Source organism: Nomascus leucogenys, chromosome 4 (genome assembly GCF_006542625.1).
Source record: "Nomascus leucogenys isolate Asia chromosome 4, Asia_NLE_v1, whole genome shotgun sequence".
Classification (NCBI taxonomy): domain Eukaryota; kingdom Metazoa; phylum Chordata; class Mammalia; order Primates; family Hylobatidae; genus Nomascus; species Nomascus leucogenys.
In genome coordinates, this window is record NC_044384.1 from 106,741,452 (window position 1) to 106,756,996 (window position 15,545).

The 15,545-nt window shown below is 40.2% G+C and overlaps 1 protein-coding gene across 2 annotated transcripts in view; it reads right to left on the reverse strand.

Annotated features, from left to right (window-relative positions):
* Positions 1–15,545, reverse strand: part of KIF15 (kinesin family member 15) — an 89,441-nt gene that overhangs the window by 28,706 nt on the left and 45,190 nt on the right. For both annotated transcript variants that reach the window (XM_030811982.1, XM_030811983.1), the window contains 6 exons: positions 13,933–14,130; positions 12,703–12,810; positions 11,842–11,947; positions 10,054–10,219; positions 692–842; positions 408–493 (listed from right to left, as the gene is read on the reverse strand). In XM_030811982.1, the coding sequence (XP_030667842.1) occupies positions 408–493; positions 692–842; positions 10,054–10,219; positions 11,842–11,947; positions 12,703–12,810; positions 13,933–14,130 (815 nt within the window). The remainder of the gene's footprint in view (positions 1–407; positions 494–691; positions 843–10,053; positions 10,220–11,841; positions 11,948–12,702; positions 12,811–13,932; positions 14,131–15,545) is intronic.

Here is a 15,545-nt window from a genome sequence, read left to right on the forward strand (position 1 = left end):
ACAGAGGAACCTGGAAAGAGGGAAGAAATATGGCAGCGTTCCTGTTAGGGGACATTCCTGGTAGAAAAAGATTTGTAGACACAGAAATAAAAATCTGTCTCCTCCTTCCAATAATAAAGAGTTAGAAGTCATCTTATTATATATTTGCTATGATTTATTTACAGAGGCCCTGAGTTCTGATTACCACCAATTGCCATTCATTTAAAAGTACTATAGCTAGTTGTTACATGTTTTGAAAAATTAAGTTTCTCCACATAGCCATTTATACAAATGAACCTGCTGTTGCTTTTGGAATGCTTTAAAAAAATAACTCTTTACAGGGAAATAAAAAAAAAAAAAAACAAGATTAAGAATGTGGTAATAATTAATATTCTAGTATACTAGTAGAAAATATAAATAGCACTCACTTAGAACTGTTTTCTTTATCTTCTTCAAACTGTAATGATAATTTGTTATTGCGTTCTTTTTCTGCCTCAAGAAGCTCCATCAAATTCTAAAAGACAACATTAGATTTTAAGTAACTGTTACTAGTAATGCGTAGTCAACGAACATGTCAAGTACCTTCTACATGGCAGGCACTGTGGGCAAGTATAGCAAAGAAGGAGGAAAGGACAGTCCTTGTCCTACACTCAAAAGGACAGTCACAGATGCAGGACAAATTCACCAATTACCAACTCCCTTCTTAACATACATTCAGATCAGATTTCAGAGTTTCATTTTCTTTTTTGCAGTTTTGGAGGTTTCTTGAAAGTTGGTCAATCTCAAATTTCATTATTTCTTGTAAGTTGTCATAGGAATCCTGTAGGCAGACTTTGCTCTCAAGCAGCTTTTCGTTTTCTAACCTTTATAAGGAAAACATTTTTAAAATGGTAAATAAACATTTAATGTATTTCTATTAATCAGATCATCTGCAGTTCAATTTATCCCATCTACAGCCCATTCCCAACTCACATAAGCCTCGAGTGATATAAGGCTCCTTATGGACCTGTGTGAAATGTCCATGATGCACAAACATGTGAGACACACTGGACCACAGAGTAGTTTGGTAGGAACAGAAAAGACAAGTAGGAGCATTAGCTTGCAGGCATCACTTCCTCATTCTCTCTCCATGGCTTCAACCAGACATGCTTAATTGATGAGCAATTTATAGTGATTAGACTCATTTAGGGGTTTCCAGACCTAACGCTCACGTAAGCCAGGTACTGGCTGTTAATTTCCAAGTTTTATTGATAGCTCAACTCCAACTATTCATACATCCTCTCAGCTCTAGGAACATTAAGATGACAATGTGACTTTGATTTAAGCAAGAGAGAAAATATTTTTGGAAGGTAATTACTGCTTTTTTTGGTTTTCATCCTCTTATTTCCCTCCTGAGTAAGCTGTAGCACCTTCAAGAATCCAGAGCTCAGCCAAGAACTACCACACAATCAATCTGACCTCTGGATCATCCAAAGCAGATGTACAGAAGGTTATTTTATATGGAATATCTGCTGTACTAACTTAAAGCAGAGCAGAAGCGGCAAATCATAAAGTGGTATAAATCAGTTGCTAAAGATAGATACATGGGCAATAGATGGTAGGGAAGGGGAATGTATTTACGTATTTATGGCATAAACTATATAGATATAGATACATAAAGTAGACAAAATAATTCAAGAAACACATAGCAGTGTCATGCTGTTTCATTCACAGGCCTTAACAACCATTGAAGGCCACAGTGGAATACAAGCAGCCCAGTAAATGATGTACTTAAATTGGAGACACTGAGAAGGTTAAATTGTGTTCAGTGTATTTAAAAAGCTAGGAAGAGGCTGGGCACAGTGGCTCATGCCTCTAATCCCAGCACTTTGGGAAGCTGAGGTGGGTGGACAGCTTGAGCTCAGGGGTTTGAAAACAGCCTGGGCAACATGGTGAAACTCTGTCTCTACAAAAAATACAAAAATTAGCTGGGTGCACTGGCATGTGCCTGTAGTCCCAGCTATGTGGGGAGCTGAGGTGGGAGGACAGCTTGTGCCCAGGATATCGAGGCTGCAGTAAGCCGTGTTTATGCCACTGGGCTCCAGCCTGGGTGACAAAGTGAGACACTGTCTCAAAAACAAACAAACCTAGGAAGTATTTAATGATGAAAATAGAATTTAAGTACATAGCAAAATATAGTGGATTCTTAACATTTTTTGATGTAGTTCAACTGTGACATACAAACATTAGGAAATTAAGATCCCATGAGATTAGTGACTTCAAAAGAAATTACACAAAATAGTTTGAGGTGAGGCCAAGATTATTAGATCCAGTGATTCAGAAGTTAAAACAAATGCTAAGGGTAAGAGAAGGCAACAGTGCACCTGTGATAAGTTATCAATAAATTACCTATTTTGTTTAACTAATTTGAGTTGGGTTATACCACTTGCACTTCAAGTAGATTACAGGCCAATCAGACAGCTAGATAAGTGGACTTGGGGAAATGGGACAGGGTGGTGGAGGCTGTGCTGACCCAGACGGCACATTCTGTCTCTAAAGAGAAAGGAGTGAGTTTTGCAGCAACTGATGGCTGCCATGCAGGGATGTGGGCCTAGTGGTACCAAATAGTATGACTTCACTAGAGAATGCTGAAATATAGATTTTTATAAGAAAACACTCAATTTTTAAAATGCTATGTTCATTTATTTTTCTTTAGCCACTGGGCAGTCCTAAGAAAAATGTATATGAATTAGGCAAGATGGCTAAATAGGAAGAGCTGCAGTCTGCAGCTCCCAGCGTGATCGATGCAGAAGATGGGTGATTTTTACATTTCCAACTGAGGTACCTGGTTCATCTCATTGGGACTGGTTGGACAGTGGGTGCAGACCACGGAGGGCAAGCTGATGCAGGGCGGGCGTCGCCTCACCCAGGAAGCACAAGGGGTAGGGGAATTTCCCTTTCTTAGCCAAGGGAAGCCGTGACAGACTGTACCTGGAAAAATGGGACACTCTCGCCCTAAGACTGAGCTTTTCCAATGGTCTTATCAAATGGCACACCAGGAGATTATATCCCGCACCTAGCTTGGTGGGTCCCACGCCCACGGAGCCTCGCTCACTGCTAGCACAGCAGTCTGAGATCGACCTGTGAGGCAGCAGCCTGGCAGGAGGAGGGCCATCCACCATTGCTGAGGCTTGAGTAGGTAAACAAAGCGGCCTGGAAGCTTGAACTGGGTGGAGCCCACCACAGCTCAGCAAGGCCGGCTGTCTCTATAGATTTCACCTCTGGGGGCAGAGCATAGCTGAGCAAAAGGCAGCAGAAACTTCTGCAGACTTAAACATCTCTGTCTGACAGCTCTGAAGAGTACAGCGGTTCTCCCAACACGGTGTCTGACAGCTCTGAAGAGTACAGCGGTTCTCCCAACACGGTGTTTGAGCACTGAGAATGGACAGACGGCCTCCTCAAGTGGGTCCCTGATCCCTGTGTAGCCTAACTGGGATACACCTCCCAGTAGGGGCTGACTGACACTTCATACAGGTGGGTGCCCCTCTGGGACGAAGCTTCCAGAGGAAGGATCAGGCAGCAATATTTGCTGTTCTGCAGCCTCCGCTGGTGATACCAAGGCAAACAGGGTCTGGAGTGGACCTCCAGCAAATGCCAACAGAGCTGCAGCTGAGGGACCTGACTGTTAGAAGGAAAACTAACAAACAGAAAGGAATAGCATCAACATCAACAAAAAGGGCATCCACACCAAAACCCCATCTGTAGGTCACCAACATCAAAGACCAAAGGTAGATAAAACCACAAAGATGGGGAGAAACCACAGAAGCTGAAAATTCTAAAAACCAGAGCACCTCTTCTCATCCAAAGGATTCCAGCTCCTCGCCAGCAATGAATGGAACAAAGCTGGATGGAGAATGACTTTGACAAGTTGACAGAAGTAGGCTTCAGAAGGTCGGTAATAACAAACTTCTCCAAGCTAAAGGACCATGTTCAAACCCATTGCAAGGAATCTAAAAACCTCGAAAAAAGATTAGACGAATGGCTAACTAGAATAAACAGTGTAGAGAAGACCTTAAATGAACTGATGGGGCTGAAAACCATGGCACGAGAACTTCGTGACACATGCACAAGCTTCAGTAGTCGATTCGATCAAGTGGAAGGAAGGGTATCATTGATTGAAGATCAAATTAATGAAATAAAGCAACAAGAGAAGTTTAGAGAAAAAAGAGTAAAAAGAAATGAACAAAGCCTCCAAGAAACATAGGACTATGTGAAAAGACCAAATCTACATTTGATTGGTGTACCTGAAAGTGATGGGGAGAATGGAACCAAGTTGGAAAACACTCTTCAGGATATTATCCAAGAGAACTTCCCCAACCTAGCAAGGCAGGCCAACATTCAAATTCAGGAAATACAGAGAACACCACAAATACACTCTTCGAGAAGAGCAACCCCAAGACACATAATTGTCAGATTCACCAAGGTTGAAATGAAGGAAAAAATGTTAAGGGCAGCCAGAGTGAAAGGTCGGGTTACCCACAAAGGGAAGCCCAAAGACTAACAGCAGATCTCTCAGCAGAAACTCACAAGCCAGAAGAGAGTGGGGGGCCAATATTCAACATTCTTAAAGAAAGAATTTTCAACTCAGAATTTCATATCCAGCCAAAGTAAGCTTCAAAAGTGAAGGAGAAATAAAATCCTTTACAGACAAGCAAATGCTGAGAGATTTTGTCACCATCAGGCCTGCCTTACAAGAGCTCCTGAAGAAAGCACTAAAAATGGAAAGGAACAACCAGTACCAGCCACTGCAAAAACATGCCAAATTGTAAAGACCATCGATGCTAGGAAGAAACTGCATGGACTGACGAGCAAAATAACCAGCTAACATCATAATGACAAGATCAAATTCACACATAACAATATTAACCTTAAATGTAAATGGGCTAAATGCCCCAATTAAAAGACACCAACTGGCAAATTTGATAGTCAAGACCCATTGGTGTGCTGTATTCAGGAGACCCATCTGACATGCAGAGACACACACAGGTTCAAAATAAAGGGATGGAGGAAGATCTACCAAGCAAATGGAAAGCAAAAAAAAGCAGGGACTGCAATCCTAGTCTCTGATAATACTGACTTTAAACCAACAAAGATCAAAAGAGACAAAGAAGGCCATTACATAATGATAAAGGGATCAATTCAACAAAAAGAGCTAACTATCCTAAATATACATGCACCCAATACAGGAGCACCCAGATTCATAAAGCAAGTCCTTAGAGACCTACAAAGAGACTTAGACTCCCACACAATAATAATGGGAGAGTTTAACACCCCCCTGTCAATATTAAACAGATCAACGAGACAGAAGGTTAACAAGGATATCCAGGACTTGAACTCAGCTCTGCACCAAGTGGACCTAATAGACATCTACAGAACTCTCTACCCCAAAATCAACAGAATATACATTCTTCTCAGCACCACATCACACTTATTCCAAAATTGACCACATAGTTAAAAGTAAAGCACTCCTCAGCAAATGTGAAAGAATAGAAATCACAACAAACTGTCTCTCAGATCACAGTGCAATAAATTAGATCTCAGGATTAAGAGACTCACTCAAAACTGCACCACTACATGGAAACTGAACAACCTGCTCCTGAATGACTACTGGGTAAATAACGAAATGAAGGCAGAAATAAAGATGTTCCTTGAAATCAATGAGAACAAAGATACAATGTACCAGAATCTCTGGGACACATTCAAAGCAGTGTGTAGAGGGAAATTCATAGCACTAAATGCCCACAAGAGAAAGCAGGAAAGATCTAAAATCGACACCCTAACATCACGATTAAAAGAACTAGAGAAGCAAGAGCAAACAAACTCAAAAGCTAGCAGAAGGCAAGAAATAACTAAGATCAGAGCAGAACTGAAGGAGATAGAGACACAAAAAACCCTTCAGAAAATTAATGAATCCAGGAGCTGGTTTTTTGAAAAGATCAATAAAATTGGTAAGACTGCTAGCAAGACTAATAAAGAAGAAAAGAGAGAAGAATCAAATAGATGCAATAAAAAATGATAAAGGGGATATCACCACCGATCCCACAGAAATACAAACTACCATCAGAGAATACTATAAACACCTCTACGCAAATAAACTAGAAAATCTAGAAGAAATGGATGAATTCCTGGACACATACACCCTCCCAAGACTAAACCAGGAAGAAGCTGAATCTCTGAATACACCAATAACAGGCTCTGAAATTGAGGCATTAATTAACAGCCTACCAACCAAAAAAAGTCTAGGACCAGACAGATTCACAGCCGAATTCTACCAGAGGTACAAAGAGAAGCTGGTACCATTCCTTCTGAAACTATTCCAATTAATAGAAAAAGAGGGAATCCTCCCTAACTCATTTTATAAGGCCAGCATCATCCTGATACCAAAGCCTGGCAGAGACACAACAAAAACAGAGAATTTTAGACCAATATCCCTGATGAACATCGATGCAAGAATCCTCAATAAAATACTGGCAAACTGAATCCAGCAGCACATCAAAAAGCTTATCCACCACAATCAAGTCGGCTGTATCTATGGTGTGCAAGGCTGGTTCAACATATGCAAATCAATAAACGTAATCCATCACATAAACAGAACCAATGACAAAAACCACATGATTATCTCAATAGATGCAGAAAAGGCCTTTGACGAAATTCAACAGCCCTTCATGATAAAAACTCTAAATAAACTAGATATTGATGGAACATATCTCAAAATAATAAGAGCTATTTATGACAAGCCCACAGCCAATATCATACTGAATAGACAAAAACTGGAAGCATTCCCTTTGAAAACTGGCACAAGACAGGGATGCCCTCTCTTAGCACTCCTCTTCAATATAGTGTTGGAAGTTCTGGCCAGGGCAATCAGGCAAGAGAAAGAAATAAAGTGTATTCAATTAGGAAAAGGGGAAGTCAAATTGTCCCTGTTTGCAGATGACATGATTGTATATTTAGAAAACCCCATCATCTCAGCCCAAAATCTCCTTAAGCTGATAAGCAACTTCAGCAAAGTCTCAGGATACAAAATCAATGTGCAAAAATCACAAGCATTCCTATACACCAATAACAGACAAACAAGAGAGCCAAATTATTAGTGAACTCCCATTCACAACTGCTACAAAGAGAAAAAAATACCTAGGAATCCAACTTACAAGGGATGTGAAGGACCTCTTCAAGGAGAACTACAAACCACTGCTCAACAAAATAAAAGAGGACACAAACAAATGGAAGAACATTCCATGCTCATGGATAGGAAGAATCAATATCGTGAAAATGGCCATACTGCCCAAGATAATTTTATAGATTCAATGCCATCCCCATCAAGCTACCAATGACTTTTTTAACAGAATTGGAAAAAACTACTTTAAAGTTCATATGTAACCAAAAAACAGCCCGCATTGCCAAGACAATCCTAAGCCAAAAGAACAAAGCTGGAGGCATCACGTGAGCTACCTGACTTCAAACTATACTACAAGGCTACAGTAACCAAAACAGCGTGGTACTGGTACCAAAACAGAGAGATAGACCAATGGAACAGAACATAGGTCTCAGAAATAATACCGCACATCTACAACCTGATCCTTGACAAACCTGACAAAAACAAGAAATGGGGAAAGGGTTTCCTGTTTAATAAATGGTGCTGGGAAAACTGGCTAGCCATATGTAGAAAGCTGAAACTGGATCCCTTCCTTACACTTCATACAAAAATTAATTCAAGATGGATTAAAGACTTAAATGTTAGACCTAAAACCATAAAAACCCTAGAAGAAAACCCAGGCAATACCATTCAGGACATAGGCATGGGCAAAGACTTCATGACTAAAACACCAAAAGCAATGGCAACAAAAGCCAAAATAGACAAATGGGATCTAATTAAACTAAAGAGCCTCTGCACAGCAAAAGAAATGACCATCAGAGTGAACAGGCAACCTACAGAATGGGAGAAAATTTTTGCAATCTACCCATCTGACAAAGGGCTAATATCCAGAATCTACAAAGAACTTAAACAAATTTACAAGAAAAAAACAAACAACCCCATCAAAAAGTGGGCAAAGGATACGAACACACACTTCTCAAAAAAAGACATTTATGCAGCCAACAGACCCATGAAAAAAATGCTCATCATCACTGGTCATCAGAGAAATGCAAATCAAAACCACAATGAGATACCATCTCAGACCAGTTAGAATGGCAATCATTAAAGTCAGGGAACAACAGATGCTGGAGAGGATGTGGAGAAATAGGAACACTTTTACACTGTTGGTGGGAGCGTAAATTAGTTCAACCATCGTGGAAGACAGTGTGGCTATTCCTCAAGGATCTAGAACTAGAAATACCATTTGGCCCACCGATCCCATTACTGGGTATATACCCAAAGGATTATAAATCATGCTACTATAAAGACACATGCACACCTATGTTTATTGTGGCACTATTCACAATAGCAAAGACTTGGAACCAACCCAAATGTCCATCAATGATAGACTTGATTAAGAAAATGTGGCACATATACACCATGGAATACTACGCAGCCATAAAAAAGGATGAGTTCATGTCCTTTGCAGGGACATGGATGAAGGTGGGAACCATCATTCTCAGCAAACTGTCACAAGGACAGAACACCAAACACCACATGTTCTAACTCATAGGTGGGAACTGAACAATGAGAACACCTAGACACAGGGCGGGGAACATCACACACCGGGGCCTGTCAAGGGGTGGGGGGCTGGGGGAGGGATAGCATTAGGAGAAATACCTAATGTAAATGACGAGTTAATGGGTGCAGCAAAGCAACATGGCACATGTATACCTATGTAACAAACCTGCACGTTGTGCACATGTACCCCAGAACTTAAAGTAAAATTTAAAAAAATTTAAAAAAAGGAGGAAGAAGAAGCAGCAGATAAATATGGGATTTTGCCTAAAACTCAAGCTATTCAACATTCAGTGAGATAGAGATATGGCAAGGAAAGGTTACAAATGTCATCACTTTCTCTTTTATGAAACTATTGTCAGTATTTCATTAGTAATAATTATGCATTTTTTCATTTTACAAATAGAAATGAATCTTTTAATAAAAAAATCAAGAAAAATGTATGTATAGGTGGCTCTGGCCTGCAGATCTCAAGTTTTCTTCCTCTCTTTCGATTTCTGGTTGTATATCCAAAAAACACCCAACAGCTACAGATTTTAATCTTTGTAACATCTACAAAAATTAAACTCTAGGCTGCCTATTAGTAGCTTTTCCAGAGCAAACAGTTACATTCACAGTATAACATTCATGTCCATTATTAAATTATGGCTATAGACACAGGAGACATTATCAAAAAGTGTTATGTTATACAAAAGGTTGAAATTAGCAAGAAGAAAAAAAGAAACAGTAAATAACAAAGAATAAACTATCTACATGTGAGATTACATTTGTTTCAAGATATCAGCACTTGACTAATCAGCCAGCCTTTGTAGAGTTAGTGTGCATAGCAGTGAAGACTGTTGTTTTGGTTTACCTTACGCTGACTGTCCTTTCTTCTAGTAAGAGCACACCTTTCCCTCCAGAGCAGGCACATTACTCTATGTCGGGCCAGTGCCATCTCAAACCTAGTAAAGTGACTGGTCCAAAGGTGAGCAGATGACTCAAGCAAAACCAATTCAGATTTTCTCTGGGATAATACATGGCTGTTGGGAGACAGAATTTCTTTACAAGGGTTTTTATGCTGGGAACCAAAATATGGAGCTGTGTGAGGCAATCTGTTCCTTGTCATATAGAAGAAGGACCTCAATAATAGGAGGGAATAAGAGCAACACATAGAACAGAGCAGAGCTGAGAGAGATAGAACACTGACAATATTGTTTGAGACTCAGACTAGTTTGTTCCTGAAACCAAAATCACCTCTGGGGCTTCCCAATATTGGAGCCAATAAATTATCTTTTTTATTTGTTTAACTGCTTTGAGTTGGGTTTATAACACTTCCAACTTCAAACAGTCGTAGGTTACAGCCAATCAGGCAACTTGAAACCATAAGAGAACAACTCTACCTGAGATTATCTAATTGAAGCTGTACATGCATGTGTCTTTCGGAAAGTTTGTTGAATTCCTTCTCCTGACTCGTTCTGAATGAACTATATTCCAATTTCACTGAAGAAAGCTCCTTGTCAGCTGAATGAAGGACTACTCGCAGGTCATGTACCTCACTTTTCAAAACTAAAAAACAAAGAAAACATATCCTCAATAGGTTTCTTAAAGCAGACAAATAAATCTGATAGGTACTATTCCCACAATTAGCAAAATCAAGTCGAAGAGACTATTTTAAGGAAAAATGTTGAAGAATTAAGTGGCAGGTACCTAGCAGCACTGAGATTTCTGTTTTCTTCCTCTCCTTTGCACATGGTTTTTGGTAAATTTCTACTGAAATAGAAAGAGTTAACATCTGTCCCTGACTTACAGGTCACTTGACTTTGCTAGATTTCTCCTGTAAAATGTGCTTCAAAACTCGTAATATAAGGGCAGGCACAGTGGCTCATGCCTATAATCCCAGCACTTTGTGAGGCTGAGGCAGGCGAAATGCTTGAGGTCAGGAGTTCGAGACCAGACTGAGCAACATGGCAAAATCCTCTCTCTACCAAAAATACAAAAAATTAGCTGGGTGTGGTGGTGAGCACCTGTGGTCCCAGCTACTCAGAAAGCTGAGGTGGGAGGATCGCTTGAGCCTGGGAGGTGGAGGTTACAGTGAGCCAAGATCGCACCCACTGCACTCCAGCCTGGGTGACAAAGTGAGACTCTGTCTCAAAACAAACAAACAAACAAAACTCTTAATATTTAAAAGAAAAAAAATTAAAAGATGTAACATACTTTAAGTGAGCTCATCTTAGTTATTGAAAATCCCTTGGAAATTTGCCTAAACTTTCCAACATGGGTTAACTACTTCAGGTCTTCTAAGACAACTACAACTGCAAATACTATTAGTTAACTTTTTAGTTCCAAGAAAATAGAATGGCTATCTCTTTTTGTTTTAGCTTTATTACAAACCACTGCAAATACTTTAATGAAGGGAAAAATGAAGTGAAAAAATTGGGAATCAAATTATATTCCCACATCTACAAACATATACAAATATATAACCTACGCTTTGTTAATATTAAAACATTGATGAATTCAAGACACTTCATTTTCAAAGCAGCTTATTTAAAACTTTAAGCAGGCTGGGTGCGGTGGCTCACGCCTGTAATACTTTGAGAGGCCGAGGTGGGCGGATCACCTGAGGTCAGGAGTTCGTGACCAGCCTGGCCAACATGGCGAAACCGCGTCTCTACTAAAATTAGCCGGGCTTGGTGGCGCATGCCTATAATCCCAGCTACTTGGGAGGAGACAGGAGAACTGCTTGAACCCAGGAGCCAGAGGTTGCAGTGAGCCGCCGAGATCCCGCCACCGCGCTCCAGCCTGGGTGACAGAGCAAGACTCCACCTCAAAAAAAAAAGAAAAAAAACAACCAAAGAAAAAAAATTAGCCAGGCATGGTAATGCACTCCTCTAATCCCAGCTACTACTCAGGAGGCTGAGGTGGGGAATCGCTTGAACTCAGGAGGTGGAGGTTGCAGTGAGCGAACATTTGTATCATTTGTTTGTGGGCAATGATAGAGAAATTTACCTTTTATGATATATTACTGTTACTTACCACTGCATGCAAACTGCAGTCTGGTTATCAAACAACAAACAACAATAAAGCAACCATCCAAAAACATAGGAACAGCATTTAATAATAAAAGTAAAAAGATATTGAGTTACAGTATTCCTTCAAGTCACAAAGCTCCTGATAGAATAACTTACAGTCATTTTTAGTTTGAGTCTCTTGAAGCTGCTTTTCAAGCACATTCAACTGTGAGAGAAGCTCTTCCTGCTGTTTGGTCCAATCAATTCTTTCTGATGAGAAAAGCTTTGGGGAAAAAAGATAAATTTACTGGAAAAGGAATACTGGCATGCTAAGATGCACTCCAAATCATTAACCTGTTTCTTTTTTTTTTTTTTTGAGACAGAGTCTTGCTCTGTCACCCAGGCTGGAGTGCAGTGACGCGACCTCAGCTCACTTCAACCTCCGCCTCCTCGGTTCAAGTGAATCTCCTGCCTCAGCCTCCTGAGTAGCTGTGACTACAGACCCACGCCACCCACGACGGGGTTTCGCCATGTTGGCAGGCTAGTCTTGATCTCTTGACCTCAGATGATCCACCTGCCTTGGCCTCCCAAAGTGCTGGGATTATAGGTGTTAGTCACCGTGCCTGGCCTCATTAACCTGTTCCTGTTTTTAAAGTCTAGTTTTAACATCTCTGACCAGAAGAAAATTGGCTGTCCCCATGAACTACAATAAAGATGATTAACAACTATGAAGCCATGGACAGTCCATCTTGGTTTCTTCTCAACACATAGCAAGGGATCCATTTGCATTATTGACTAAGTCAGCCAGGTGCAGACTATGCATGCCTGTCTCATTATTAGAGCAGCATGCTAAGTAACAAGGTAGAGAATACAGCTCAAATAAGCCTTCACTAAGGCCGTGTGACAACATTTTCTTTCTGTGATACTCTCTATGTTTCATACATACTCAAGGATGTTTGAGGATCCTTGAGGATGTTTCCTCAAGGAAACATTTGATGGTACTTCATACATTTTCTGAGGCTGTGCTCTTGGTCTCACCTCCTGCATTTGGGTAGAATGATGTTCCAGTTTGTCAACATGCTGCTGAAGCTTTAGGTTTTTATGCTCTTCTTCATCCAATTTGGCTTGAAGAGCACTCACTTGTTCCTGCAACACAAAAACTTCAGTCATCAAAATTTATTTTAATGGAATTCTCAGACATTCCACCATTTCTTCTACGTTAAAGAGACAACAAAACAAAACAAAACGAATTCAAAACCTCATATGAACAAAGGTATCAAAGGCCTGTTTGGAGCCAGAACACAACATCAAAAGGTTATATACTAAATGATTGCTAATGTTTCAGATTTACACTTGTGGTCCATTAAAGTAGACACTTTGAAATACAAAGGAAAGAAGTGATTAAAATTAAAATCCTGGATTAAATGATAGAGCCATCTTGAGACTTCTAAGAAGCTTCCTCAGGGCTGCAAGCAGTTACCTCCACGGCCTGGAAAGGACAAAATACTGGGGTTTGGGGTGGTCTGGCCCACTCCATGTTTTACTGGACATTTAAAAAAAATTAACAAACCATAAAAATTCTGGAATAATCAAATTTCACATTATTTCAAATATACTAAAAGCTGTCTAAAATTTGATCTATAAGAAGATTCTTTTAACTTTCTTTTTTTTTGAGACAGAGTCTCGCTCTTGCTGCCCAGGCTGGAGTACAGTGGCGCGATCTCGGCTCACTGCAACCTCCGCCTCCCGGGTTCAAGCAATTCTCCTGCCTCAGCCTCCCGAGTAGCTGGGATTATAGGCGTGCACCACCACACCCGGCTAATTTTGTCTATTTAGTAGAGACGAGGTTTCACCATGTTGGTCAGGCTAGTCTCAAACTCTTGATCTCACATGATATGCCTGCCTCGGCCTCCCAAAGTGCTGGGATTACAGGCGTGAGCCACCGCGCCCGGCCTCTTTTAACTTTCTTTAGCAGATACAGCACTTTGCTATATAAACCAGTTCTGGAACTTGGAGCTAGCGGCCAACTGGTCATTTTATACACTAGGGAACCAAAGCCCATGGAGAATGACTTGCTAAAGATTGTAGAGACAAAAAGCAAGAGTGGGTTGATTTCCAATCTAGGAATGATTATAAACCCACACTTAAAAAGATATGATATTAATACTAAGCACTTTTGAACACCGTAACTTACAGGGAATTAAAATACCAAAGCAAATGTATTTAAATGGATATCCAGTTATTTATTTTTCTAGAACAAAACATTACCTGCACTGTTCTAAGCTCTTCAGAAATGGCCTCAAAAGCTTGTTCATTCATCTCAGGTGGAACTGGCTCATTTAATATATCATTATCTAATATGCTAGAATTCTGAGTGTATAGAGAGCCAAAGCTTCCCATTTCAGGGCTTAATTTTGGTACTGGTCGGGAACGAAGTTGGTAGGCCTTGGTTGGTGTAGTTATAATCTGCAGCAAAAAATGATTACAGAAAACATTAGCACATATTTAAAAAGGGCATATTTAATAATTTTGTGAATAGAGAGGATAAAATTGAAATACTATTCATGAAAAGAAAGGAAAAAGTGTCCTTGAGACACAGTACAAAAATGTCCAAGTGGAAATAAATTTATCAATTCAATGCAGTCCCAAGCAAAATTCTAATACAATTTTTAAAAATAAATTTAATGAGCTGATATCTATTTTCATACAAAGGATAAATGTACAAGAAGAGACAAGACAATTAAAAAGAACAAGCCAGGCATGGTGGTTCATGGCTATAATCCCAACACAGTGGGAGGCTGAGAAGGGGAGGATCACTTGAGGCTGGGAGTCTAAGACCAGGCTGGGCAACATAGTGAGATCCTGTCTCTACCAAAAAAAAATCATTTTAATTAGCTGGGAATGGTGTCCCGGGCCTGTAGTCCCAGCTACTTAGGAAGCTGAGGCAGGAGGATCCCCAGAGCCCAGGTGTTCTAGGTTGCAGTGAGCTATTATCACACCATTGCACTCCAGCCTGAGTGACAGACTGAGACCCTGTCTCTCAAAAAAATAAAAATAGAAAGAACAAATTAGGGAGACTTCCCCATCTGATATAAAAATACATAGGGGTATGGGAGTATGGTCATTAAAATAGTACATTACATTACAGTACATTATATTAAAACAGTACATTAGCTTATGTACATTCAAATAGAACACTGGGAGGAAATACAAAGTCCAGAAATAGAATTACTATTATTTTTTGAGACAGAGTCTTGTTCTATTGCCCAGGCTGGAGTGCAGTGGTGTAATCTTGGCTCACCACAACCTCTGCCTCCCAGGTTCAAGCGATTCTCCTGCCTCAGCCTCCCAAGTAGCTGGGACTACAGGCACACAGCACCACGCCTGGCTAATTTTTGTATTTTTAGTAGAGATGGGGCTTCACCATGTTGGCCAGGCTGGTCTCCAACTCCTGGCCTCAAGTGATCTGCCCACTTTGGCCTCCCAAAGTGCTAGAATTACAGGCGTGAGCCACCACACCCAGCCCAGAAATAGAATAATTTTTCTGTGGAAATTTTAGGTATCAGGAGTAGTTGAGACCAAAGGTGCACGCCACCATGCCTGGCTAATTTAATTTTTTTTTTTTTTTTGCAGAGGTAGGGTCTTACTATGTTGTCCAGGCTGGTCTTGAACTCCTAGACTCAAGCAATCCTCCCGCTTCTGCCTCCCCAAGTGTTAAGCTTACAGGTGTGAGCCACTGTGCCTAGCTGTATTTTTTTTTTTTTTTAAGTTAAATCCGTTTCTCATACCATTCAAAAGAAAAACAGTGGATACACAAACACCTCAATGTAAAGCAAAATTAAAGGCAAAAAAGTCATAAAGATAAAAGGTCAATAAACCTG